This window comes from Helicoverpa zea, chromosome 22, assembly GCF_022581195.2.
Source record: "Helicoverpa zea isolate HzStark_Cry1AcR chromosome 22, ilHelZeax1.1, whole genome shotgun sequence".
NCBI classification, from domain to species: domain Eukaryota; kingdom Metazoa; phylum Arthropoda; class Insecta; order Lepidoptera; family Noctuidae; genus Helicoverpa; species Helicoverpa zea.
This window is the reverse complement of record NC_061473.1, coordinates 198,153-225,817: the sequence shown is the minus strand read 5'-3', so window position 1 is coordinate 225,817 and position 27,665 is coordinate 198,153. Positions and strand designations below refer to the sequence as shown.

General features: G+C 35.7%; 3 protein-coding genes and 1 long non-coding RNA gene across 6 annotated transcripts; 2 read left to right on the top strand and 2 right to left on the bottom strand.

The window, feature by feature from the left end:
• The first annotated feature begins 7,674 nt into the window (after window positions 1-7,674).
• LOC124641181 lies at window positions 7,675-9,975 on the top strand. Its single transcript, XM_047179186.1, has 4 exons — window positions 7,675-7,824; window positions 7,907-8,002; window positions 8,123-8,273; window positions 9,762-9,975. The coding sequence occupies exons 1-4, from the start codon at window positions 7,684-7,686 to the stop codon at window positions 9,923-9,925; spliced, it is 552 nt and encodes a 183-aa protein (XP_047035142.1). The 5' UTR covers window positions 7,675-7,683; the 3' UTR covers window positions 9,926-9,975.
• Window positions 9,542-17,590, bottom strand: LOC124641180 (juvenile hormone esterase-like). Of its 3 annotated transcripts, XR_006985645.1 has the most exons (5): window positions 17,243-17,590; window positions 12,899-14,223; window positions 12,154-12,508; window positions 10,908-11,019; window positions 9,542-9,918 (listed from the first exon to the last, which is right to left on the bottom strand). XR_006985645.1 is itself a non-coding variant. In XM_047179185.1 (3 exons), exons 1-3 carry the CDS (start codon window positions 17,429-17,431, stop codon window positions 12,229-12,231), a joined length of 1,794 nt encoding a protein of 597 aa, XP_047035141.1. In that variant the 5' UTR covers window positions 17,432-17,590; the 3' UTR covers window positions 12,104-12,228. The 3 variants fall into 3 exon arrangements, 1 of the variants encoding a protein (XP_047035141.1); XR_006985644.1 differs by having other exon boundaries at window positions 9,542-11,019; XM_047179185.1 differs by lacking the exons at window positions 9,542-9,918; window positions 10,908-11,019 and having other exon boundaries at window positions 12,104-12,508.
• On the top strand, window positions 11,400-12,417 carry LOC124641182. Its single transcript, XR_006985646.1, has 2 exons — window positions 11,400-11,611; window positions 11,702-12,417. It is a non-coding gene; the product is annotated as an uncharacterized LOC124641182 (long non-coding RNA).
• A 1,970-nt stretch (window positions 17,591-19,560) lies between the features above and the next one.
• Window positions 19,561-22,180, bottom strand: LOC124641410. Its single transcript, XM_047179481.1, has 2 exons — window positions 21,655-22,180; window positions 19,561-21,117 (listed from the first exon to the last, which is right to left on the bottom strand). The coding sequence occupies exon 2, from the start codon at window positions 21,112-21,114 to the stop codon at window positions 19,561-19,563; it is 1,554 nt and encodes a 517-aa protein (XP_047035437.1). The 5' UTR covers window positions 21,115-21,117; window positions 21,655-22,180.
• Between the last annotated feature and the right edge of the window lie 5,485 nt (window positions 22,181-27,665).

The following is a 27,665-nucleotide window of genomic DNA, read 5'->3' as shown; positions in this document are numbered from 1 at the left end:
AACAACCAAGGCATCATTCATCATCAGGTTAATTCACAAGAACTCAAACTGCAGTATGACGATGGTGAAGGTGGTGATGGTGTGCAGGACTCGCAACGGCAGCTCAGCGTCCAGCGTCACCAAGCGGCACATGCTCATCTTCTTGAAGCGTATCTCCTGCACCCGTTGGATGTTCTTGTAGAATCTCCTCTGATATTCTGTGAATAAAGACGTCTGAAGTGAAAAGTAAAAATATTTGGTCGTTAATCGATCTAGATTCCAAAAAATCTTATTAGAGGCAGTAAAAACGAAACTGACATACATATAAAGTTTGCAGTACTGACAATATTATTAGAGAGAACAAGTGTTTGACCTACTTACATGGGATGGTTTTTCTGATATATTCAACATTTATTGTAAAAGGAACCTTATTGCTCATACCTGAAGGTTGTTTTAAAGTCGGGATGAGTATGCAGGAGCTCTGCACTTCTCTCATCGCCGTGTACAGTCTCTCAGTCTCCACGCTCAGTAACGTTTGCAAAGTCAGGTTCTTCATCAACCAGGAGAGGGACAGAAATGTAAGAAAACCGTACTGAAATATCAGGAGATTGGTTAACGTCACTACTTACTGGAGAATTTATTCCCTTTAAAAGTTGGTCATAAACATGTCTAATCATTTCATGCCAATCCTTTCTTAAAGAGCTTGTTGCCTAAAAATAGCCACTTAAATTGATTGATCGTTATATTGGTTCAAACACGTATACGTTTAAAGAATAATCCATCAACTGGATTAATTAATGATTATAACCTTACCTTTAAATCGCTATCTGGTATAGTTGGTCTCATTGTTACCCGAAACCAGATATCAAGCAATCCATTAATACACGTGTGGATGATGTAGTATAATATCTACAAAAAAATACAAATAATGAGAATTTTTATTTACGATAATTGATAATAGACGATTGGAATTGAAGAAAACCCACCGTTTGTTGGTAGTTTTCCTCTATAATGTGGAAAGCTTTAATTGTATCTAAAAAAGCTTCAAACATTCTATCCCAGTATTGATCATCTGAGTCTTCAAAATATCCTGACCTCCAAAGGTCCTCAATCCATTTTTCGAGAGATTTGCACAACAGCTTAATGGTTCTCGTGGCATACACGACATTCATATCAAAACGTATACAAATGTAGACAGTCAGAATACTATCAACGCCAATGTTATAGAAAGCGTAGTAGTACCCACAGAGCCAGAGAAGTTGGAAGTTACTAACTGTGAAACTAAAGATCCAGTTCGATATGATAAAATGCTTGAAATAATTCTTGTTCATGTTGAGAACTCTATGAATGTTTTGTAACTTCAGGACCAATAAAACATTGTTAAGTTTCTGGATGACATTTACCAATGGGTTCAAGAGGACCCCACAAAAGTATAAGATAAAATCAACGACACCAAAGATAAAATGGTTGACATTATCAGTCCAGATGTCGGTGTGAATGTATATGAAATAGTAGAAGATCATTAAACCAAATTCACCACTAATTGAAACAAAGCTGTAGATTCGACCGATAGGTGTGATGACATTATCGCGAATCTTGTATTTAGTACTTAGAAATATAGCTTGCATTATATCCAAAGGTTGAAATATTTGTTGTAAATATTTTTCCACAACATTTCCACGTCCTAACCCTTCGTTTGTTTCTATTTCATCTCTTTGATTGGCTGTAGTTAAGGAACGTCTTCTAGCAGCGATACGACTATTGAATATAGTATAAAAAGGCATGTTTTCTTAAGAAGACTTGTAAACTGTCATTGAAACAAGGCAGGGCACGAAACCGTCGATTCGATCATCATAATTATGTTAAGTAGCCATTTAAATAATCATTCGTTTAAAAGTATAAATAGTAGCCAGTAGTAAGTAATGGTACCCATCAGGCTTGGGTGTCTGTCATGCCCCGGCGACGCGACGCTGTGACGTCGCGGGGGAACAGATCGCGTTAAGCCGCACGACTAATGCGGTCAGTAATCATAGTATGAGACGCCCGTGTGTTTGCAAAGAGCGATTGATTTTTTTCGCATGTATACACTCGATACAAATATTGTTGACATGGCAAATCCCGGAGTCAAACCAGAGACCACAGGTCTATGCAACATCAAGACCATCGAAGCACTCGAAGCTGTACAAATTTTAATAAAAATAATGGAATTCAATGTCACTTAAGGATACACCTATCAAATTGACTCGTGTATCAAATAGTCAACAAACTACATTAATAACACGGTGGTAATGCTAACATGTTCTCACTATTCAATTTCAAAAGAAAACAAAAAAGTGACCTAGTTGTATTAACGAAGGCAACAAATATTCCTTATAGTGAAGGCTTGCTTGACAACCGGGTTGAAAAACACTTGCAATCAGTTCTAAGACCGTTGAACCTGATGCTCGGTATCTTCATTTGTTCAAAATACTCCATCCGCTACAACTTCATCACCCCGAATAGTATTTATTATAATATCTGTGGGTTTGTGTGCGTGGTCATATACTGCTTATACAGCATTTACACAACAGTTAGTTCATCCATTGAATTGGTACAGTTGAAGAACAATTTCAATCCTCGTCTCCACTGGAACAGCGTCTTTGAAGTATTTGTCAACGCCTTCGGTTTAATATTACATTACATTAACAATGTAAAACACCGGTGCAACAACATATCGACTGTCTTAAAAATTCAGTTCGCTATCAAAGTTCTCGAGTTTAACAATAATGAACTCAAGAGCTTAAAGATCTTCAATTGGTTATCCATTATCATCCTAAATGGTATCTGTTTAGTTAGTGTTGTATTTTTCTCTTACTTCTTCTTTGAAAACTTACGCTTTTTCGGAATTCTTTCGTTCTACTTTTCCATTATTTTCGATGTAAGTCTGTTATACGCTGCGTGTGTCATCAAGTTGTTAAGGAAGCTTCTTGCCGCGTGGAATGACCACGTTGTGAGATCCAAGAACATTCCAGATTCGCAACGAGAGTCTTACTGGAACACTATGTACGATGTGTACATAAGCATTTTGGAAGCGTATATGATTGTTGAAAAAAGTTTTGGTGCACTTGTAAGTGACTTTATTTTTTTAGATATAGTTTTGTGTCTAGCCATCTGTTTGACTAATCTTTTACCGTATTGTTTTTATCATTGACATTATCGTTTAGTGTATTAATAATTTTCACGTCTCATGTATTTGCAATGTAATTTCATTTTTAGCTGATTCTTAATATAAGTGAATAAGTGACAAATACCGATCTGGTAATGGCTTCTATTGGAAGGTGCTGAGGATAATATAATTATTTTCAGATTGCATTCAGCATAGCAAATATAGCGTGTCATGCGCTTTTAAATGTTGCTGCTCTAATACAGATAAAAGATTGTATTACGAAAGGCCCCCTTGCTGTAAGTAAACATCATTAAAATATTGCTTGATTTAAATGTTCATCATCATCATCATCATCAGCCTATCGCAGTCCACTGCTGGACATAGGCCTCTCCAAGTGCACACCACTGAGATCGATGTTCAGTGGATCATAAAAATATATATTTGCATGTGTTTTCAGTTCACTTTTCTAGCAATTTTAGCAAAAGCGTGGTTATGTAAAAGTGTCGTATTGGGAATTATTTTGAGCTTGGAATGTGAGAAGTTCTACTCGGCCATGAAGAAGGTTCAGATTACAGTGACACCACTGATTCAGTCTACCAGATATCTAGGTAAGCAAAGATTAGCTTTATAGTTTTAGTTACTTGAATAAAGGAATAAAGGATATGATTTATGAGTAAGGCGGGTCCAGAACAACTATTAAGTACAAGTAAATAGAGTGATCATTGTGATGGAAAAGGACCGTCTGCAAGATGGACAGAAACAAGCTGATTTATGACAATGATGATTTTCTATTGGCTCTACAATATCTTCAAACGCATATTATTTTCAGAAAGTCAGCTGCCGTTTTGTAAGAACATCCACCGCGTGCAGCTTGCTGACTACGAGAAGATGAGCGCGTGTGGCTTGTTCACCGTGGACGCCATGATGTCGCTGCGACTCTTCGACTTCATCACCACCTACACCATCGTTATCATGCAGTTCTCCTTCCTTTAAGTCTTCATCTCTAAGGTCTTCTAGAGTTTTAGTTTCATCTACTTTTTAGTTTGAGTAATAAAAAGGCTGAGTTATGGTTTCATTAAGTCTCTGATCAGAGACTGAGTCAGCTTTCAAATCCTCATCTAATTCCCGTCAAGTTAACCAATAAACCATTGACATATATTCTAGCGATAGACAAGAACATCCATATAGATAGTTCAACTCAGATATGCGCGCGGCCCTATGTGTGCGTCGGCTTGTAAATATACAACTTTCATTCGTGTGACAGTGACGTCGTCCGAGCATGACATGTTCTCATCGCTTTTTGTTATGGGTACAGTCGTTTACGAAAATGTCTAGTTCTTCACGGAGAAAATGTTTTAAGGAGTCAGGTAGCGTTTCAAAAAAATGAAACAACATTCAAAGCTTTTTATTATTACATTTTACAGTTTATCATTATTTTCTCATACGGCTTTTCAAATTGACATTGACAGTATCTAAGAAATAAATGAAGTGAAATATCTAAGATGAATTAAATACTCCTTACATATTTTCTAGCTCGGGGTACGCGGACAATAAATAAATGTGTGGACTAAGAATGTAAAAGACCTATAATTTAGTATAATAATGGAAACAAAATGTGTGGGGAATTTTAAAAAATTATATTGCTTCGCATAATGTCGACCAAAATAAGACGGAAATAATGAAACTCATAAATGAACGTTTAAGTCAAATTGATGAAGGGATGTTGGGTAATACTTGTCGACATGTACAAAAGAAAAAAGGAGAATACTATAGACATTTTGACATGGAGTCAGAATTTATAATTAACATTGGTAAAAGTAGCGAATCCGAAAATTCATCATTTGATTTTTCAAGTAGCGATACAGAATCATTATAAATAAATAAACTAAATTACGTAATAACTGTACTTTAAACAGCCGTATACAACCCCTAAATAACTGTATTTGTACCCGACTGTACCTCTTGTCACGCACACAAAGTCACTGTATATGTACAAGGGTTACCCACACATAAGGCCGCGCGCACGACTGAGTTGAACTTACTATACAAATAATTTACCCGCTTATGTCGTCTGTTGACATCTCGATGACGTATTGTGACATGTAGTCATCCTCATTGATGTTAATTGCAGAAGTGTCGCTCGTATTTTGCCTACATTTTTCATTACTCAAAAAGTTTATATCTAAGTGAATTCAAAATCATGTAATATATCAAAAAGTTTATTTATATCTAATTGAATGCAAAATCATGTACCTAATATATTAAAACCAGGAACTTATTTTTAGGGTTTTTAATATTATAGTTCGGCCATTCAGAGAATGCGTTCCTGACACGTCGCGATTGAACTGACGACGTAACTTTGCAATGGCGTTGCAGTTACGATAAAAATATTTTTGCTGGTTGTTTACCGTTTTAACAATTGAGGAGCATTAAAACAACATTATTATATCAATAATCAATGAATGTTATAATTTTGTGCCAAACTGAGTGTCAAATAACTTGGTAAACAATATTTTTCTAAATCTATACTGCGCCATTACAAGGTTATGTCAGCGGTTTATATTTTGTAGTGCTGTGCTAAAAATAACAGGCAAGTATCGTAATCTGTTCTTATACAGTTATAATATAAAATAATACGTTTTGATTTTCTTTTTAAGAATTGGAAAATAATGGACTATAAGACTTAATTATAACGTTTATGAAATATAAAAATAAAACTATGACCAAACCGCATTTTTATACTTAGATTAAAAATGGTAACCCCAAATGGCGTTATGGGCCGCCATTTTGTGACGCTAAAACAGTCGTCCGTTGTCGTTTCGTGCGCATAGACCACGTTTTTCAAGTGTTTTCGATCTGTTTTTATTTGATTACCCGGCTTTTGTTAGACCGAGATATCAGGATTGATTCTGTTATTGATAATAATATAATTATACATGTAGGCGAAGATGATGATGAAGACACCACCTCCTCAAGCAAATCGGAGTCTGATTAATATTCTGTTCGCACATTCAATTCAATGTACTTGTAACAAAGAATAAATAAAACAATTTTATTATATGAATATTACCTTTTTTTGGTTTCCACTTAAATAACTAAAATATAAAACAAATGATTCCGCCAATTTAAAACGAAAATAATCTTAAAATAATGCGGCGGTTCATTTTGAAGGAACGGTAACGAACTCAGTGTTATGTTGTGCCCATCACTAGTCGTGACTAACTGATAGGTGTCAGGAACGCATTCTCTGAACGGCCGAAGTATAATTACGATGTTTTTTTTTCTTAAGAGGGCTATCACAAATTTTCGCGAATTTAATTATTTTTTCTTGAAAGTAAGAACATACCATGACAAAGTGAAGTCTGTTTTCATTGATATTTTACCTACTGCCAGTTTTATGGCACATCTGTTTCTGCACGATTTTCTTAATCCATAATTTAAGATGGCGGGCGGGAACAAATTAATGCATATTTGTAAAATTGAATTATAAATGAAAAGTATGATATACAAGCGTTGTAATAGCATGAACAGCGTGTAATTTTACTAACTTGACTCTCGAATTAGTTTATATGTGTAAGTTTATACCTTGATATGTATTTTCTATTTTATAATTGTCGTTTCATAGACATCCATCTGACGCAGGTGTCAAAATCGCTCTGATTTGCCATTTTGGGCACTGCATAGTCTGCACTGCAGTTCAGTGTGGTAATCTTTTTGTTCGGAACGTTCTATCTAGTACGTAGTACATATATATCGATGCAATAAACAAAATTGCATAAACGTCAGAAAGCAAATTATAATATTCATACATAAATTAGTGTGTTTACTGACATAAAAAATAAATAAAACAAATTGATTCTAACGATGATGTATCATACATTTTAGTAATCGAATTACTTCAGTGATATACTTCTGATCGATATCTTAGGAAAATGTACGTGCGTCGTGTTGAGGGCATTCCAACATTACCATTCAATAGACTACACATTAATAATATGGTTGATAATGATTTGCAAGCTCTGTTGAGACCACTAAACTTAGTCCCACGTCTCCTATTCTGCGCCTCGTATAGAATAAGACATAACGTCATCTGTCCTAACAGCTTCATGTATAATGTCCTAGTCGTCTTCTATTTCGTATCGTTCAGGTGTATCGCATTGTACACTGTTATCAATTTATGTATTTATATCGTGGACTTTCACGGAGGCTTGAAGATTTTCTTCAGTTTATTTGATTGTTTAGATTTTACGATTATTTCCATTGGTTTCTTAATTAATACCTACGTCTGTCTCAAGGAGAGTGACAATAATATTCTGTTGATTTTGAAAATTCAGTATGTACTAAGGAATTTGGACGTTAATAGATTGTGTCTTAAAAGTTTAATAGCTAGTAGTTGGTGGAGTGTCATTTTGATTCACGCATTCTTTATTGTTTCTGGAACCTATTATTGTTATTACTTCTCGGAACTTCGAATTACTGATGTGTTGACTCAGTATCCAACCATTTTGTTTGATGTGAATGTCATTTACACCTCACTGTTGATCAAATTGTTGGAGAAAATGCTCCGTGTGTGGATCAAAGCGGTTCAAAAACAGAATGTTGATAATTCTGAAAGGGAACGACATTTGGAAATGTTATTCGACGTTTATTTCGATATCCAAGATGCTTATAAGATTATAGAGAAAACTTTTCATTTACAGGTAAACAGGTTTCTACGTGTTATTAATGGTATCTAGAATATTTTGAATTGAAACGTTTTACTTTGTTACTTGCAACTTTCAGATCGCCTTCTATGCGATTAACGTCACTTTTCAAAGCATCAAAAACGTAATGACAATATTAGTCATCAAAAATTACGAGTCCATCAAAAATATAAAAGTAAGTGATCCACAATATTGATATTGAGTTCGATCGATAACAGTTTGATCAATGAAAATTAAAAAGGAAGTCGACGATCGATAAAGCATTTTGATCGATAAGATTTTGTATGGTTTTCAGTATTTTGTGCTGGTATTTATATCACAAACATGGCTTTTGAAGAGTATAGTGGTGTTTATCCACCTGAGCGTGGAGTGTGAGAGATTCTATGCGGCCATGAGGGATGTCCACGATGCCTGTATCATACTCATGAATTCGGAACAATTTGCTGGTAACCAACCACTCGCATGCATGTTTATCTCTAATAGTACTATCTAGACACACGGCAGTGTGTCCGCCAAGTTCGAGCAAAAAAAGCGACACACCGGCCGTGGGTTATATTACACGAACCATTTCGGGCCAAATTCGACCCCCCTATAACTCAAAATCTATTTTATTTACGCATATCAAATTTCTAGTATCTGTTGAGATCCCCTCACTTATCTAAAATACAAAATTTCATTAATATACCTATTGTAGGTCTTGAGATATTGACGTCAGAAAATCGCTATTTTTACTATACACTCACTGATTGACTGACTGACTCACTGACTCACTCATCAAAAACCTAGACCACTTCCAATGGTCGTATTGACTTGAAATTTGGCATGGAGGTAGGTCTTTATGTCAAGGTAAAGGGAAAAATCTGAAAATGGCCAAGTGTGAGTCGGTTTCAAAATAATGAAGGTGTAAATTTATACCCGGTGTAAATATAACCCCCAAGGAACTAAAACGAACTAAATTTATCTATATTTATATAATATATCTTCGAATGGTCATACCGATCTAAAATTCGTTACAAAGGTTTGTATTTAGTCAAAGTAAAGTAAAAATCGGAAAACGGCCAAGTGTGAGTCACTTTCAAAATAACGAATGTGTAACTTTGATCCACGAACATATGATAACATGTCGTGTCAGTCAGTTGGTAAATCTAGTCCATTTAGTTAATCTAGTTCATTTCTTTGTAAGAAGCATAGTGCATATTCAAAAATCTGAAAGATACTATAAATGAGACATTTCCTTAACTAACTTAATAATAAGAAAAAAATAAAATAAACAACCTTACAAAAATAAATGAAATCCCACCTAAAACAAAAATGTGAAAGACTGCCAAGTTCGATAATATGGGAATGCTTCGCCTATAAAAGAAGTGGGATCTGAATAAGTACCAAGTTCCATACACATACCTCAGTTAAAAATAGTTACTTTTTAATGATGTTACTTGGCAAGTTTTAAAATAAAATTAAATACTTGATTCATTGCGTTTAGTAGGTTTATAACAAGGTGTGTGAAAACTTGCCAAGTAAAATCATTAAAAAGTAACAATTTTTAACTGAGGTATGTGTATGGAACTTGGTACTTATTCAGATCCCACTTCTTTTATAGGCGAAGCATTCCCATATTATCGAACTTGGCAGTCTTTCACATTTTTGTTTTAGGTGGGATATGATTTACTGATGACGACAAACGCCTACAACAGATGGAATAAAGCCCAGATCATAAACTGACACTATATATTTCTTGGGAGATGGAAAATAATCAAATGCCCCCTCTCACTGTGCATGGACGGGAAGGAGTGTGAGACCATGACCAGAAGTTAAACATCAACAAACACGGTGACATCTATTGAGCTCTTTCCCAGTAGCTTGCGATTGATTTAAAAAACAAATCTATTACACTTTTTAATGCTGCTATATTATTTAAATATTTTCTCTCACAGAACTCGATATGCGAGTGTACAAGAACATCCATCGAGCACGAAGATCTCTGTTCAGTAAGCTGGACGGGTGTCGCCTCTTCCAAGTGGACGCTGAACTGCCGCTGCAGCTGTCCAGGCTCATCTCCTCTTACATCATAGTCTGCTTGCAGTTCGCCTTCTTGTAAAACAAACTTGTCGTTAATATAAGTTTTAGTATTAATTGTTTCTTTATTAATTTAAATGTTCTTTTCTGTTTATTGTCTTGTTTTCATATGTGTTGTTAAGTTATTTTCATCAAATGTATTCGGTGTGACGTTAAGGATCAGTGAAATGCTTTTAATTTATGCTATCATCATTATCATGTAAACGTTTAATAAATCACGTTCACTTTAGTTATCACTTCAGTGTTTGTCATGCTTTGGAACAATTCCTCAATTTTGAGATTGGGTTACAAGACATTGCGTAATTGTAAGTTCATTAGGATAACGAGAACAAATACAATTCATTCCGTGTCTAATGCATGTCGTGACATACTTCCAATAATTATTAATTTTCTAAGTGGGTGTCCTTCTAATAGGATTAACGGAAAGCATATGTAACTTAAGATATAACTTTTCCATGCATGTCAATTTACTGGAGTTCGTTAAAAGAGTACATTACCTACAGAAAAACGAGTAAAACCAACTTAAAATGAGTTCCATAGCCAGATATGATGTCGGAACTGGGAACAGTTGTCACAGCCTTAATTCAAGATGTCCAATCAACAAAGTGGACAAGGACTTGCAATCAATATTCTTGCCTCTAAATCTATTACAAATTCTAGTGTTCAATCCAAAATTTCACATCAGGAAGAATTTGGTAAAACCAAACGATTGCTTGCAAAAGTTAATTTTAATGTGTGGACTTGTAATCTTTTTATCAGGGTACGTGTATCGGGTGACGGAAATAATACTTGATGATAATCTCAAAAGATACGGTTCAATTAATTTTCTGTATTACGCGTCTTACTTCGACTTTGTCTTCTATAGCTCAGGCTTTATTATGAATGTCATCATTCATTGCAAACAATCCAGTAAAATGGTGACCTTTGTAATTATCTTTCAAAAGATCCACGTGTTTCTCAATAGTGGCAGTAGTAGGAGGAGTATCATTAGGAATTGGACTAACGTTACTGTAATCTTCGTATTTTATGTCCTTGTAATGTTGCTTTCTTCTTTGTCAATTTACAATCAGGCATCTTGGTACTTTGCGCTGAACTTGTTGTATTTGACCAGTCTTGACTCGAACATTATTTACGCTATCAGTCTGATGAGGTTGTTAGTAGATAAACTTGAACTTTGGAGTGTTTGTGTCTTGATGACTAGAGCTGATGACAATGATGCGACATATCGTTATCAAATGTTTGAAGCGTATAAGCAAATTTTGAAATGCTATGATTTGTGTAAAGATGTTTTTCAGCAACAGGTAAGTCAGGTTGTCAATCTGAATGCATATTCAGAAACCTATATAGATGGTGTTGAATTCTAAACACTATAATAAGATAGATATTTTTTAGGTGGTATACCAAACAATTGAAACCTTTTGTCGTTGTTTAATTAATATTCAAGTGATGATTGAGTTCAGAAAAATAATAATGGTGAGTAAAATATTATTTGTTAATTAGGTCAAAGCATGTCACAACAACGAATTCACCAATTTCTTTAACTTATATTTCCAGGTAAAAACTCCATTAGTATCAATACTTCTGTTCTTCTGGCTCTTTAAGACAATCGTTCTTCAAATAACCCTAAGTCTTCACTTAGAAGCATTTTATGAAGCTGTGAAACATGCACAGGATTGCTGCTCCAAGATATTAGCAACAAACAATACAGGTTATTATTTTGAATACTATTGATACAGCTACAAGTCTCTCTAACAGTCCTATAGCTAATGTAATCAAATTCCTTTTTTTTTATTTCTAGCTGAGGACATAAAGCTATGTAAGAACGTCCAGCGTTTACACAACGCTTCCTATACGAAGATGCATGCCTGTGGTCTGTTCTGTGTGGACATCTGCCAGCCGCTGAGGCTGCTGGCCTTAATCACCAACTACACTGTGGTGATGTTGCAGTTCGCGTTTCTGTAGTCCTGGTTTCACCAAATTCCCATAACCAACCAGTAAACTGTGTTGGTTATGGGAATTTGGTTTTATTTCCCTTTATTGGGCTGGTTTTCTGGCCAATGTTGATGTTAATAAAGATAGCAGAAAAAAGAGTGGTTGTGATGAAAATATGTGAGAAGATACCCATGACATTGGATCGAATTTTGAGATTCCTACAAAGGTTCTGTAATTCTGCATACGATGAAAATAATATGAACAATGATTTTGTAATAAATAATTATAATTTAATAACAACATATTTTAACAACAATATATAATTAATCAGTACAGTCGAGGCTTTGGTCATTGTCATTTTTCCCCCAACACTTTTGATCACGAACCTTTTCTTTAAAGCCGGATGAGTTGACCAAAGAAAAATAATAATAATATTAATGCGGACAACTTATCCTGCGGGATAAGTGCTGACCGGGATGAGTTGACCGAATCCTCATCTTCATCCAAGTACAGTTTCTGACCGAATTCAATTAGAGTATCTTCCCAGAACTTTATTTCTTCGGCATCTGGCTCGTTCCCGGCCACCAGCTGGTTGCCAAGATCCAGATAGTCTTGCTTCTCCAGCGAGTATGGCTTCCACTCCACACCCAACGATGCGTCAGGAGTAGGGTCCCTAGAATAAGAAAAACATCGGGTTAAGAAAAAACATTGAAGAAGTACATCTCACGAGTGGTTATAGATAGCAAAAGTCCCAAATCTTTGAAGAGATTCTGGATAATTTGGAAAATTTTAATAATGCAAATCTTCATTGAAAAGTAATGTATTTCTTTACTGAAATGTAATCACGTCGTAACTTGATTTCACTGTTTTTAGCTAATTGCTTTATCACTACATAATTACATTGAATAAAATCTTTGATTCCAATGTGTTCAATATTTTTCCTAGATTATCGTCATGATGAATTGACAGTCTTATCAACACTTAGGTTCTATTTCAAAAGGATTCTTAGAATCTAATAATAGTGGTAGCAGTGAGAACAGTATTAAAATGAATTCGAGCTTACCCATATTTCGCGAAATTGACCCACAGCCTACAAACACGGTCAATGTATAAGAATGGGGTCGTGGTCATGTCAAAAATAGGCATGTGTCGCGAACTGAACAAGTAAGACAAATCGTCACTGTGAGCGACCACCTGCCTGTCTCCGAGTATGTCGGCTAATCCCATCATATGCGCAGCCTTGTTCAGCTCGGACTTGACGGTGAATTTGTACAGATATGCTTTGTTCTTATTCGTGCGAGCGATTAGCCTAATCCACCACACAGTGGGGAATGAGAATATATCCATGCCGTAATATCTTGATAGACCTTCCCAATCATCAGGTATTGAAATCTGATTTTTGAAATAATAGTCCCTGATTTTCATTCCAAGTTCCAATTGATCATCAACTGGCAAATTGAGCGACATTGGGTAGGATACAAAGAATTGTGGGAAACTTCTAGCTTGTTCCAAACTTGAATTGATTTGACCGAATATAGCAACACCCATGAGTCCTTCGTCAGCTGTGTATCCTGTCATAATATCTACTCCTTCGTGCACGTTGTTTGATACTGCATTCACCATATCTCCGTAGAAGAATCTCTCATTGTTTCCGAATTGTTTTTCATCAGTCACGCTAAAGTAAACTTCAACGTTGGGTCTTTCGTGTTCGGAGTATGTTACTGCCGCCTTGATTTGTACGAGTGATTCAGCTGGTTGAACTTTCAGGAACTCATAAACTTCGGTGACATTGTCAGTATGTAATCCTAAACTCCTGGCCAAAGCGAAGCCTCTTTCTCTTGGCCTATATGACTGCGCCCAATAACCGACACTGACACCACTCTGAGCTATGGCTCTCTTGAATAATCCTTTGGACATTGGTGAGATTACTTGATAAGAGACACTGACTCCTCCGGCGCTTTCGCCGAATATGGTAACATTGTTAGGGTCTCCACCGAAGTTGGCGATGTTCTTATTGACCCACCTGAGGGCAGCCACTTGATCTTTCATTCCTGCATTTCCAGGGACTTCTTCTGTGTCTAAGGAAAGGAAACCAAGAACTTCGAGTCGGTAGTTAATCGTGACTAAAATAACTCCGTGTCTCACAAGGAACTTAGGTCCATATATAGCGTCATCCCCACTGCCGGAGACGAAGCCTCCTCCGTGGATCCAGACCATGACTGGCAGAGGCTCGCTGGGAGTGATCTCAGGAGTGTACACGTTGAGGTACAGACAATCTTCATCGCCACTTCGCTTTCCTTTGTCTATGAATAAGTCGTACTGCAGACAATTGTTACCAAACTCCTTGGCGCTGCGGACATTGTTCCATGGAGTCGGAGGTTGTGGAGCCTGTGGAATTCATATCATTATCTATACATATAATAAATCTGTAGAAAAGTAATTTTTGTACATTTAAGAAATTGACAAAAAAAATAGCCAGCATGTTAAAGGATAACTAACAGAACCCATTTCCATCATTTTTGTCATTTTTGTCTGTTTGTCTGTTTATCTGTTTGTTTGTTCGGGATTCACGTAAAATCTACGAATTAAATGCAGACAATGCTTATATACAAAAATTCTACGTAACTTGGGGTATTACTTAGTTTTTGTTTCATCGAAATCGATTCACTCTATCAAAAGATATGATTAATTTTGTGAATTCAAGATGTAAAATATTACGACACGCAATCTATTTGTCAAAACTGTACATTTGAATGTTGTACTTATATTAGTTGATCGGCCTATTATTAATCTTTACACAGAAAATCACACCTTTATAAGTAACTTCGGAAGAAAAAAAAAATGAAAATTTTGTTTAGCCAAGGTTAAAGTAGCTCCATCTGTGGTAAATAAAATACATCATCAATTTGTCAAAGGAGCGAGGTGGTAAATGACAATATTACCATACATTCTTTATAGAGGATTATTATTTCAACAGATGGAGTTGTGTATTTTCCGTAATTCACCATATTTTAACACGTAGTGTAATTTTTCGATAGACATTTCAATAGTGTTTGTCAGTTTGCCGTGCCACATCAAAATCCAACTATAATTATTACCTTGATGAAAAGAAAATTAATAGTTCTCAGCCAAATTTAAAACGGTGCCATCTAAATTATTTTTTGAACATTATGTCAAAAATGATGACTTTAGTGGAACAATTAATTATCATTTAAAGTTATAGATGGAGTTCATATCAGGATTTTTTCATAAACATAGTTTAGCTTATCTTCCACTAATGTGGTGGCCTTAAAACAAATTACTTTGAGTGAGTAGTATTAAGTAGACCTTAATTATTTTTTCAGATGCAAAATATGTAAACTTAATCCTAGAAGAAATGAGGATCTATCTCTCGCAAGCGCTGCTAAGCGTGAGGTAGGTAATGTAGGATTCTGTAGCTTTAAAAACAAGCCCAGATTCAAAGTGCAGATAAGAAATGGGAGCTCTCTCTATTTAATACCATACACACGTAAAATGCTTTATGCGTCTGAAAACGTACAAATTACGCGCCGCATACCAGAGACATGCTTACTTTCAACTTCTGATCGCAAATACACTGTTCACGATTACGAACAGTCTCAGTAAGACCCGAGCCAAGTCTAAAATCCCTAAAAAACACCTTTTATATAAAACTACGTTTGATGTCATTTAATCAAAAAGACAGAATTGTTCTCTGTTGCAAATCCTATCCACTTATATCCTATCCTAATCCAGAATGCATTGCAGGTGTGTATTGCACAAAAACCAATGGTATCCTATTCGAGAAGTCAAAAGAGTTGACCTGCCAACGTCAGCTTCTGCGCTAAGCAAGTGTTCTTAATAGTACCATCAGAATTACATTCATCGTTGAATGAGGTGAATAAATTTTCAGAAACCACAATAACAGTAGGAGCCAAAGCGTATTATCGCTTCATAGAGCTCTGATTGGCCCCAGGTGACCAAGTCAGGTCTGATTTGTTCGTTCATCAGATCTTTGAAAGTGTTTCAGTGGATACTTACTGTCGTCCTGTTTACGTGTGACACAAAATATGGTATATAAACGTCCTCCGCAAGAGCGAAATTTTCCCGGTGTGCGGTAGTGACTCACAGTATACAACACTTATGTTTCTTTTGATTTGCTGGCTCCACCAAGAAATGACAAATTGCGAGCGTACATTCTGAAAATCTTGGCAAAACTACAGGTTTCAAGTACGAACACATGAAGTGGACTCTCACAGATACGTACATTTTGCCTATTCGTGAACTAATGCAAACATTTCGGTGGAGTCCCGGCTTAGGCCTCCCCCACATTAGGCGTGCGCGATCCTCGGGCGTGTGAGTAGCGCGGGCGCCGCGCGTGCGTCGCGAGCGCGTTGCGTGAGCGTCGCGTTTTGCTGCCCTGCGGCATTTGCAGCGCGCTCGCGGCGCGCACGCGCCGCTCTCCTTGACGTTTAACTGCTAAGGCGTTTAGCGGGCGGCGGGGATAGCAGGCGAAGGGGTAAGAACGCAACTCGAGCGCCGCGTGCTCGCCGCGAGCGCGTCGCTTGCACTCTTCACACATGCCGCAGGGCAGCAAAACGCGACGTTCACGCAGCGCGCTCGCGACGCCCGCGCTACTCACACGCCCGAGGATCGCGCACGCCTAATGTGCGGTCAGCCTTACCATGAGTAAGTGAAACTATCGTACCCTATGCGCCTGCTGATGATGATGACTCATTTTATCATCCATCCAGCTATTCCCCAACTATGTTGGTGTTGGCTTCCAGTCATCGAATCTGTTTGAGTACCAATATTTTGCTTGGAGCGACTACCTATCTACAATCCAGTCAACTACACAAGACGATATCCATATTATGGTAATACTGACAGACTTTCTGGCTTCTGATTAGTCGCAGCAGCTGCAGAAAATGTACAAATGACAGCTTTGTCAGACTCAAAGCATGTAGACATAGATTATAGCTGTTTCCTGTGAAAATTACTTACGCACCATACGTAATAATTTTCCAAATTGGCTGAACAACGTCACAAACTTTACTTCTTTTGTTTAGATAAATGGTCACATCCACAACACAACCTTGATCAATGAATCTATGCGACTGCTAAGTGCTAATCCTAATTATACTGTCACGTGAAAGAATGCACCTACGGGATAAGTAGTATTTTGACGATTCGAGATTGCCCACGCAGACGAAGTTGCGGGCAACAGCTAGTTTAACTAATAAGATCAAGAAAGTATGTTGTTACGAAATCGACTGGATGGATTATTAGTTGTGTTAGAGAAAGTCATTAATACAATTTTGATGACATGTAAACAGTAAGAGAAGCTTCACTAAGTTTGTTTTAATAGTATCGACATTCTAATGAAAAACTATGTGAAAGAGGAAAGTACCTTGAATCTGAGATCTCCGAGAGGTGGCTGCGCATACGGGATTCCTCTAAAGCTGAAGTACTCAGCACCGCCATACTCGTTGATCAGTCGCTCTCCCTCCAACAAGCCGTCGCTCACTCTCACTTGCACGGCAAGCGCCGGCGCCGTCAACACTGCTAGAAGCGACACGATATGTATCACTGACGTCATGGTTGTCACTTCTAGTTACTTTGCTACTAGTTCTTGTTTTGTATTCTCGTTTTAAATAAACGACTAAATAAGGTTGATGTTTAATCACGAAATACTTCACTACATCTTCTCTGAAGGTGTAGGCTAGAGTGGCTGAAAGCCTTGCAGAGAACTATATTTATTGACCGAGTTGCGATATATACAGAGAATACTATCTTTATCGTCATATTGATGATTACTCATTAAGATTACTAATCAATTTTAAAGTTCTGATATTAAACAAAACAATAAGTATGTTTATCTGTTGTTCGAAATTTTTGTTAAGCCACTATTTATTTGCAAATTTTCCGCAATAATTGTCAAGTTTGTTTGCCTTATCCTGAGCTTGACAATTGTAACTACTGTGCTACTTTATGGAGTAACTTCGAACGTGGAAAAAGGTCATGCCGCCACTAGATATTATAAGCCCTGCCCTTTTACATGTACTCACGTGTTTCTTAAATCCAGTTGTAAAAATTGCACCAGAACGAGATCTTCCGAATAAAACTTTTAAAACAGCAGACAGAGGCAAGCATAGCCAGATGATTTGGATAGCTAGATATTAATTAATTAATTACTGATATAATCATCAGCTCTTCAGATAAAATGACTAATTATTTTTATAATATTGCTATAATGAATTAAGATTCAGTTTCTCAGACGGCCTATGTGATAAGATTGGGAATTTGCCATTATTGGTCGGATCGTATCTATTTTCCTAGTAGTGAATAATTTCCTCGTATACCTTAAGTCACGAGGATCAGCTTGCGGATACTATCTCTGTCTACCTGGGGATCACAAGAATGAGGGAATAACGAGTGAAGCTACAGACAGGCGTTTTTCTTATAACGCTGTTAAATTGGGAGACACAGCAAAAAAATTTTACTTGAAAACGGCAGCTGGTGTCTAAAAAAATCTAAAATATTGCTATATTATGAAATATAATAATGAAATAATGAAATATAATTGGGTCATTGTCATAAGGGGGTTCAGTTTGCAAAAAATAAAAAAATCTAATATTTTTAAAGAAATGTACATTCATTTAATAAATGAGATCAATTGTAACAATACTAAATAATTGTCTGAGATCAGAATTAAGAAATAACATAGTTATTTGAAAAAAACAGTTTTATAGGTCCACCAAAAAGACACGAGTGTCCACCAAATGTACGCAATGTATAATTAAGTAAGAAAAAAAACAAAATAATTTAATTCTTTTTCGATGGAAATAATCGAATCTCCTCATAAACACAAATAAAAAAAAAACAACCTGGTGTCATCAAAAACAAAATAAAGATAAAATAAAACAACTTGTCCACCGAAAAGATTATGTCTTTTTGGTGGACTAAAAGAATATATCATCCTCCTCTGATGATGACCAAAAACGTTGAGAACGCTTCTGGTGTACTTCTGCTGGTGTTTCAGGTCTTGAAACAGGTGGTGAGCACGAACTGTCAGAGTAAACATCGGCAAACCGAATGCGTTTTCGACTTTTTAGTCCACGCAGGATCTTTGAAGAAGTTGATTTTTCAGGATCATTGCTTTCAGTCTCATCAACTATTGAGCTACAGTTTTTTTTTCCGTCGATTGAAAGGCACAACTGTTGAACTATAGGAGTCCAGTTTGGACTCATCAGTGGGCTATGTAGATTTGAAAAGGGGCTAGGACAACTCTGAACTGGCGTAGAGCGCGAACTGGCAAGAGCAGGTATCTCAATGTGTAAGTTTTGTGGTGGTAAGTCAAGACTTATACAACCTAGATCATAATGAGAACACGACGCACCAGGATTGCAAGTAATACAGCTCAGCCTTCGAAACTGGAGCATTTTGGGATCAATTTTGTCCCATGTTACTTGATGCACTTGCATAGTGCCACGGAAAGGCCGGATAGTGCAGTTTTTAATTTTGACCTCAATTTCTTTGGCCGTAGTATCATCGATCTTTATAACTTCAATTCCTTTGCAGCTCTCATGTACACATTTAATAAATTCATCGATATTGCTTATATCATTTCCTTTAGCTACGTGCTTATCAGCCGTTCGCTTGAGGCACCCTCCTACACCATCAGGGGCCCCTTTACCATGCCCACTCTCGCTAAAGTGCCACATTATATTATTTGCCTGTTTCTTCAGCCAAGTAAGCAGCAATCAAATGAAACATGGTCTTATTTTTGTATTGCGTCGAGGGACCATCACTTAAAACGTGGAGACGTTTTAAATTAGGCACTAATGTTTTTATCATTGCAATAATTGGTTTTAAGTGAGCACAAATATATGTAGGGCTATGATTCAAATATTCGCTAACCGTACAAAAAGACTTTGTAACGATGCGTTTCTCCTCAGTATTTTCGTCAGCATAATAGAATACTCCAGTGTGTAATGAAATCTGGTCTTTAGATCCACCAAAATGGGCCGATTGTATTTCTGAAGAATACTTGCAATTGTAATTTTCCGAGAAGTCAATATGCAACAAGCCTTCGCATGCTGACATATTTATTTTAATATTTTTGATGACACGAAACTGATGTAACATATTGCAAGTATGCTTCATGAAACGTTCTATATTGTCCAACAAGTGGTTCATCAGTTGTCTTTTGGACGTATTCACTGTTTCTTTGATAGTCTTCTGGCAAAGTTTTTCGTGACCTTTAATCGTTTGCATAACTTTTTTTGTGACCCATCTCTCATATTTTATTGTATCTGTTGGTGTAAATTGATTGAATGTTATCTTTTTGTGTCTACATATCAAACATTTTCGTTCCAGACAGTTTTCTTTCATGTCTTCACAACAAATGGATTTACACACTGCCATTGCAGAGTTTTCATTGATCATACGGGCATTTTTTAATGATTTTATTATCAACTCCATGTTGGTATGTGTTGCACACAAACAAGTCTCACGTGCTGTAACTTTTGGATTCAAGACCCAAAACGGCCTATATCGGCAAAAAGTTTTATACGACGTATGTAAATTCATCTGAGTCACAAATTTTTTGTGCAGATTGAGAAGAGAATCATTGAGGAACCGGATCTGTTTCTTCTGTTTAAATCTGGTAATAGTTTCTTTTTTTCCAGCTGTGGTACGACTTGATTCGTCACTCAGTAAAAATCTTTGAACTGCGTCACTCAAATCTTCTTTCACTACCTTCGTTTTATTTTTTCTTTCTTTGTTTTTCTTCTTGTTCTGTAATCTACTTAAGCGCATTTTGTACTTAGACAGCTTGTTTTCTACAATCTTCAGTTTAGATTTTAGCATGAGATTTTCTAATTTAAGTCGACGTTTATTTTTCGCAGCTACAGCCCGGCCTGCTGCAGCCCGGGAAGTTGATTTTGATGTCAATGAATTAGCTGAACTTGTTGGAGGGGTTTCATCTGTGAATCGTGCCGTTTCTCTTTGTAACTTCAGTCTGTCTCTACGTAATTTTGCATCCTTTCTCCATTTGTTTCTTAATTGTCTCTGCTGTCTCTCTGATAAATCATTTATTGTCTTAATTTCCCCTTGCGATTTTTTCCTATAGTAGTACTCTCTATCTTTCTTCCGCTTTTCTTCTAACGCTACTGGGTCTTTCTTCATTTTTTCTCTTGCTCTCCTCATACTTAACTTCTTTTGCTCGCGTCGTTTCTTTTTCTTTTCTTCTTCACTCAATTTATTTCTAGTTCTAACCATTGCCTGTGTATAAAAGAGAACGAGCTTGAGCAAAGCAAAAAGAAAGATTTATTGATAAAGCAAAACACGAATATCTCACATTGAAGTCAACCACCAGATGTTAAAAATCATCAGATTTCATCCTGATAATGATATCCAAATGCGATTAAAATGTTTGCTTATACCTGCTTAATCACCCAATTTAGAAACCCAAATTGCAAAAAAACAAACAAGTATCTAGTAAATATTTGTATGTATCAAACCGCTTTCCGAAGACAATATTTTAATTATGCAGTGAAATATCTAGTTTTACTGTTAAAGCCCGCATGCAGAACCCGGTCGAACAAAGCAAAAAAAAAAAAAAATCCATTCGGTAGACATTCGTCTTTTTGGTGGACACACGGCCCACCAAAAAGATGTCCACCGAGTGGATTTTTCTGGCAATTTGTTTCATACCAAGCAGTATTTTGAGGTTATGTTGAAGTTGCAATTGAAAATAGATTAATTACTTACAATTCTAACATATAAAGTAAAGTAATGAATTACTTAGGTTTTACTTACCAAAATCCACAAGGAACCGAAAAGACACACTCAACTTTGAAACAATTTGCGATTTTTAACGAGGAGCAATAACTTCGATCTTGTTCGGCCGGCGACAAAATGGCGCTGCGCTCGATCAGCTGACTATTGGACGCGTTCGAGAATAACGTTCCGTTCACAACATTTTATTGTTATCACAAATATTTTGTAAAAATAAATGTCGTCCACCAAATAGATGTTGCTTTTAATAACATTATACTATACGCTAAAAGTGACTTATTTTTAAGCCATAATGTTTATTATTGAGTTATTGAAGTGATTAAAATGTCTAATTTAGGAAAACATACTCGAACGTGAAGTTTACTTGGAAGGTTTTTATAAATGGTCGAATTTGTATGAAGAGGGTGAGCGGTAACAGTCCACCGAGGCTGACTTTTCTATAACAATTGTGTTGTAGAAAGTTTATTTTTATTTCATCTGTAATTATGAGTATACGTTAATAAATAATTAATTATAATCTTTACTATAAAATAAGAATAAGCTCTCAACTTTATATTAAAATTTTAGATTTTTGTCTGTAACAAAATTTTACGCGGTTATGACAATGACCCAATTGTGAAATGATTATTGCTATCTCTGCTCTATGTAGATAGGCTGACAATCGTGATAACGAAAATTAAAAAAACAGCGTGATACCGAAAGATTTTATTTACTAAGTTGGAGTAGGTAAGGGTTGGTAGAGAAAGCAATATTCAGGACATTTTGTGTATCATCATGTTAATAATGGTCTGGCATGGTCCTGTCTTTGGTTGTAACTACAGTAGCTATTGCTGTAACTACTGACTTGATACATCCCTGGAGCAAGGGAAGAAAGATCGTAGGAATAGAAGAGAACACCTAATTGTTTTATCACCTATTAAGTATTATCATAAATCATAGATAAATCACTACGCAAAATGTGAACTGATAACACAAACATACACGTGTACTAATCAGGGTTTTACTAGTTCTCAATCTCGAAGTAAAATCTTCACGTGACCCAAAGACAACGCTGATATAAGGCTCATATTACTTCTTAATCAAATGAAATTGTAACAGGTATAGCCCAGATCTCAATTTCTGACAATTTCTTGATATAAGTTGTGACGATTCCGAAACCATAGATAGCTGAAACTAAGTATATCATAACAAAAAAAAGGTTGAACTGAGCAAAATATTAAGGTAACTCGGTCTGGGAACTGGCAAATGTACAATTGCAACTGGGATAAAACATAATTTTATTATAAGCATTAACATACCGGGAGACAACAAGAATATAATGTGGAATAGCAGCAGATTTTTTTTTAAATAATGTCACCTATAGCATCATGTTGTATTGCTATATCAAAAATTTATGGCGCTGTGCTTTAATCTGCTCGACAGATGTAATGATTACTTTCAACCTGATAGTTTTGAACTATCAGCATGTAGTAGACAGACTTTCATAAAAAATAACCCACAAGACCTTCATAGGAAGACTGTTATCAAAACGTTCACAAATCCAATCATCTACATTTGGTGAAAGTTAACGGTCATTCTTTATTTCTAACAAGGGAACCGTCTAAGGAGTTTCCCGAGTCTGTTTATAATACATTTTTTTATTTATATTTACAAGCTTGTATAGAACGACAAACTGATGTATGAGCGGCTTCAAAGAGTGAACTTATGGAGAAGGACCGTGGAATCTTCCTGCAAAGTACCAGAACTTTCAATTTCGGATTATCCTGGAGCGCCTGCTATCTATCAAATAGCAAAATGATTTCATGCTCATTAAGTAAAAAAATTGGAAGCAGCATATTTACCAGAATTTATATACACAGGAAGTGAAGAAATGAGGCGCATCATATAATTATTATACTTTTGTATAGCGTCCATCAGCTACAGTACAGTGAAATGCAGCGCCCTGACTTCATTGGTCAGTGTTCTAATACATAAAGACTTCACAAAATAATTTTGGGATCATCGTCATCAATTTTGGACCAACAATGTATCGAGTAAATATTGTTCTACAAGGTCATAGCATACACGTGTTAATGGACGCATTGACAGTGCCATATTTTCTTTTAATAAAAGTAAATGGTTTCTTGCTTTCCAATTGATAAAGTCATCACCATTTGACGGTAATGGTTCTAAATGCTCCATTATGTGTTGTGTGTTAATTTGTTCTAGTTCTTTGTTTTACTGTTTAACTACGTAAAGGTTAATCGCCTCCTCCAGGAACTTGGTAGACACAAATAACTTTTGTGTAAAAGAAAAGTCTTTGATAAAAACATAAAAAAATCAATTTACTAATTGCGTATGCTTTACTATGTGACATCGCGTAGAAAGAAAGATCAATAAGAGAACATAGGTCAACAAAATATGACTATTGTAGACATCTATTAGGTGTAAAGACAGGTCAATAGTGTGACTAAATTTATAACAAAAACAAAAAACATAATAGATACAATGTTGCACATTGTACGAAAACTGCAAACTACAATTAGAACAGTAGAATGTACTCCAAGTAATATGAATATTGATAATCTTGCAGTAAACGTTATTGAGAAATACTTGCAAGCGACGTTACTACCTCTCAATATAATGCAAGCATTATTCTTCTGCGCTAAATACCAGATTAAAAACGATTTCATTCATACCAATGATTTAAAATACGACATTGTCTCAGCCATAGGAACGATACTTTATGTCTCACTCAGCTTCTACTTGATATCGTCTTCAATCAACAAAATAAATAATCTACTTTTAGATTTAGTTGTTTTTGCCATTGGAAGTATTTTGAACTACTGCGTAAACATTACGCAGAAAAATAACAACGTCTTACTAATCTGTAGCATTCAAAATGCTCACAGAATGCTTGACATCAATAGAATGGTTTTCAAGCGTTCTCTTATATTCAACTGGATCTACGTTATAGCCTTGAACAGTTTTCATATATTTTGGCTTTTTTATTACTGTTACACCTTCGATGATATTAACATTCGTGATATTTTCACGAGTTACTTACATATCTGCTTCGATGTCAACGTCATCTATGCGGCCAAGCTCTTGGAAATGAACAGAAAAACTGCTCAAATATGGATTGAAAGAATTCAGCACAGTGTTGGAAATACAGTGCATTGTGATTCGAATAATTTGTTCAAAGCTTATTTAGAAATACTAAAATCTTATCAATTGATCGAAAAGACTTTTCAGTATTTGGTTAGCTTGTTTGTTGCTTGTAATTAAACAAATAAATAAAAGAGATAACGTTAACTAATATATTTCGTGGATATTTCAGATATTATTTTTTTACGTATACATATTTTCTAACGCCATAGCAGATATAGAGATTCACATACGAACGAGGAAGATTACCATTGATTGTGGAATCAATGTACGTATTTTGGTGCACTAGAAGGGATCAAGTTGAATGTACCTTTTTAATGTTTTATTAAAGAAAGATACATAAGCATAAGTACATTAGTAGTATCGGTTGGTGGCAATTTCTAATTTGTTGAATATTTTTATAGTTTTTCCTACGGATCCTAACGTCTCAACTGTGGTTCTTAAAAAGTATTATTTTAATAATAAAATTAAGCTCAGAATGCGAAAGATTTTACTTAACGATGGCAGAAATAACAACTACATGTATCTGGATGACGACATCAAGGGATACAACAGGTAAAATGTACAGATTTTATTAGAAGGCATACAATTCTATTTTTTTTTATTTTTTTTTTATTTTTTTTTTATTATTATTTTTTTTTTTTTTTATTTTATTTTAGGCTAGCTAAGCTAGCTAGCTAAGAGGGTTCAAAGTTACCATTCCGTTCATAGCCAATCAAGTGATGCAATGTTACCTACATAGGCTTATCGTTTGCAGAAACACAAAGGAGAGTTTGCAGGAATATCCAACGACTGTACAACACCAAGTTTCACAAAATGAACGTATTATATGTGATCACATTAGATGCAGCTCAGCCGTTGCGATTTGCTTCATTCATCACTGCTTATATTGTCGTTTTCTTACAATTCTCTTTCGTATAACACTTGTGTGAAAAGTACACATTTTCTAGCAAATAAATGATTGTACCTAATAGCTAGTAAATAATCTGTTGGTCAAAAAATTACATTAAATCGGTACCTACTTTGCTTGTCTATTATTTACTAACCCATTGTAAAATTATGTGTTATATTAATAATGGCTCTGTCTCCTCGGATTGACATTCTTTTTCGCTATTAGTATTTTCTCACACCTCTAGTTAAATATGAATTTCAAATTACATTTATCCATGTCTCTGTGTTTTACCTACTCATAGATATTTCTGTATTGTGTGTGGACAGTTGAACTTATTCAAGGTTTATTCCACTACATTAGTGACATTTAGTTATATTCGTTTCCGGATATGTTATTATTGCTCAGCCCAAGTAAACGAATATCTAACTTCCAAATTAATCTACCGTAACACGTGAGTTAAAATTATCATTACTTAGTTCTATCATTCTCTGAAGACTGGTGTTTAAAGGTATAATTTAAATTGTTGTAATGCCGGTCGAGAGCAGTGTGGAAAAGAATTCCGTCTCCAGACAAGACCATCCCGTGAAAGCCTTACCAGGCGACTTCATTGACAATGACGTTAAGTGTATGCTCCGGCCTCTCCGCTTGATACATTTCTTTTCCTTCTGTCCCTATTATAGACTAAAAGGGAATCTCATAGTTCCAAACAGTCTTTGTTCGAAGTTATTGTCTTTCTGTGCTACAATATTCTTCATGTTTCTCTTCGCGTACCGCTGCTACGACCACAGATACATCAGACAGCAACGCAGAAATGTTGCGTTTCATACTATTTATTCTTATGTGATTGTTCTCATCAGCTGTTTTGGGGTCCTCTCCAACTTTATCTCAGCTTTACAATCAAAGTTGAATGTCAAGTTTGTGCTGAAGATCCAAGATGTTCATGCCTTTCTCAATGATAGCAAAGTATTCAAGCGCTTCATTTATAGAAATTGGATATTTGTCATCTCGATAATATGTTCTGAAGTTTTTGGATGGATTAGCGTTAATACATTACTGAAGCTCTCGTATACGGATGTCTTGTGTGGAGCCGCATCAATGTCTTTTAACGTGAATATTGTTAATGCGACCAGACTTACTGTGTTATTACAAGATAAACTAAATCTGTGGAATGGTCGAGTTCTTCAATTAGAAGGTATGGAATCTAACTCCGATACAGAAGATTATTGCCAAAAACTATATCAGAAGTATATTGATATAATGGAGTGCTATGATATCCATAAGCTTTCTTTTCAAATGAAGGTAAGTTGAAATTACCTGAACAAAGTATGGAATTCTTCAATACAAGACAGGCCATCAAATAATTTTAGGAATTGTTCAGAAAGGGCACTTGGGGGTTTGCCATTGGAAGACTTCTAAATAAAATAATTTGTTTTATAATTGACACAACTATGTGAATTGCTATTAATTATTTAATTACAGGTTCTGTTCTATTGCATAGACTTCTTTTTTCGGACGTTAATTTACATACAGATGACTATTGATCATGAAAAAAATGTAAGTTGTTCTTTTAAGTTATAAATGAAGTATGTCAGTCATGGTGAAGCTTCTTATGAGTATTTTAATAATGTGTTTACAGATTCAAAACTTGATAATGATAGCTGCTATCCACATGTGGATAACAATTAACGTGGTGATGCAGGTCGCTCTGAACTCACAGTTCGAGAAGTTCTACACGTCTGCTAGAAACTCTTTGGATTCTTGTGCGATAGTACTGAATTCTAACTGTACAGGTATTTGATGACTTTATAATGCTTGGTTATGTCATTTGTGTGATCAATTAAACTATGAAATACATACTGGCTTCATTGTAAAAGAAGACATGAAATACGCGATGAATGGTGAAATGATTGCTAATAGAGATACAAAGAAGAAAGTCTATAAGTAGTTAGGCATATAAGCTAGATGTAGTAGATGTCTTACAAGACAAATATTG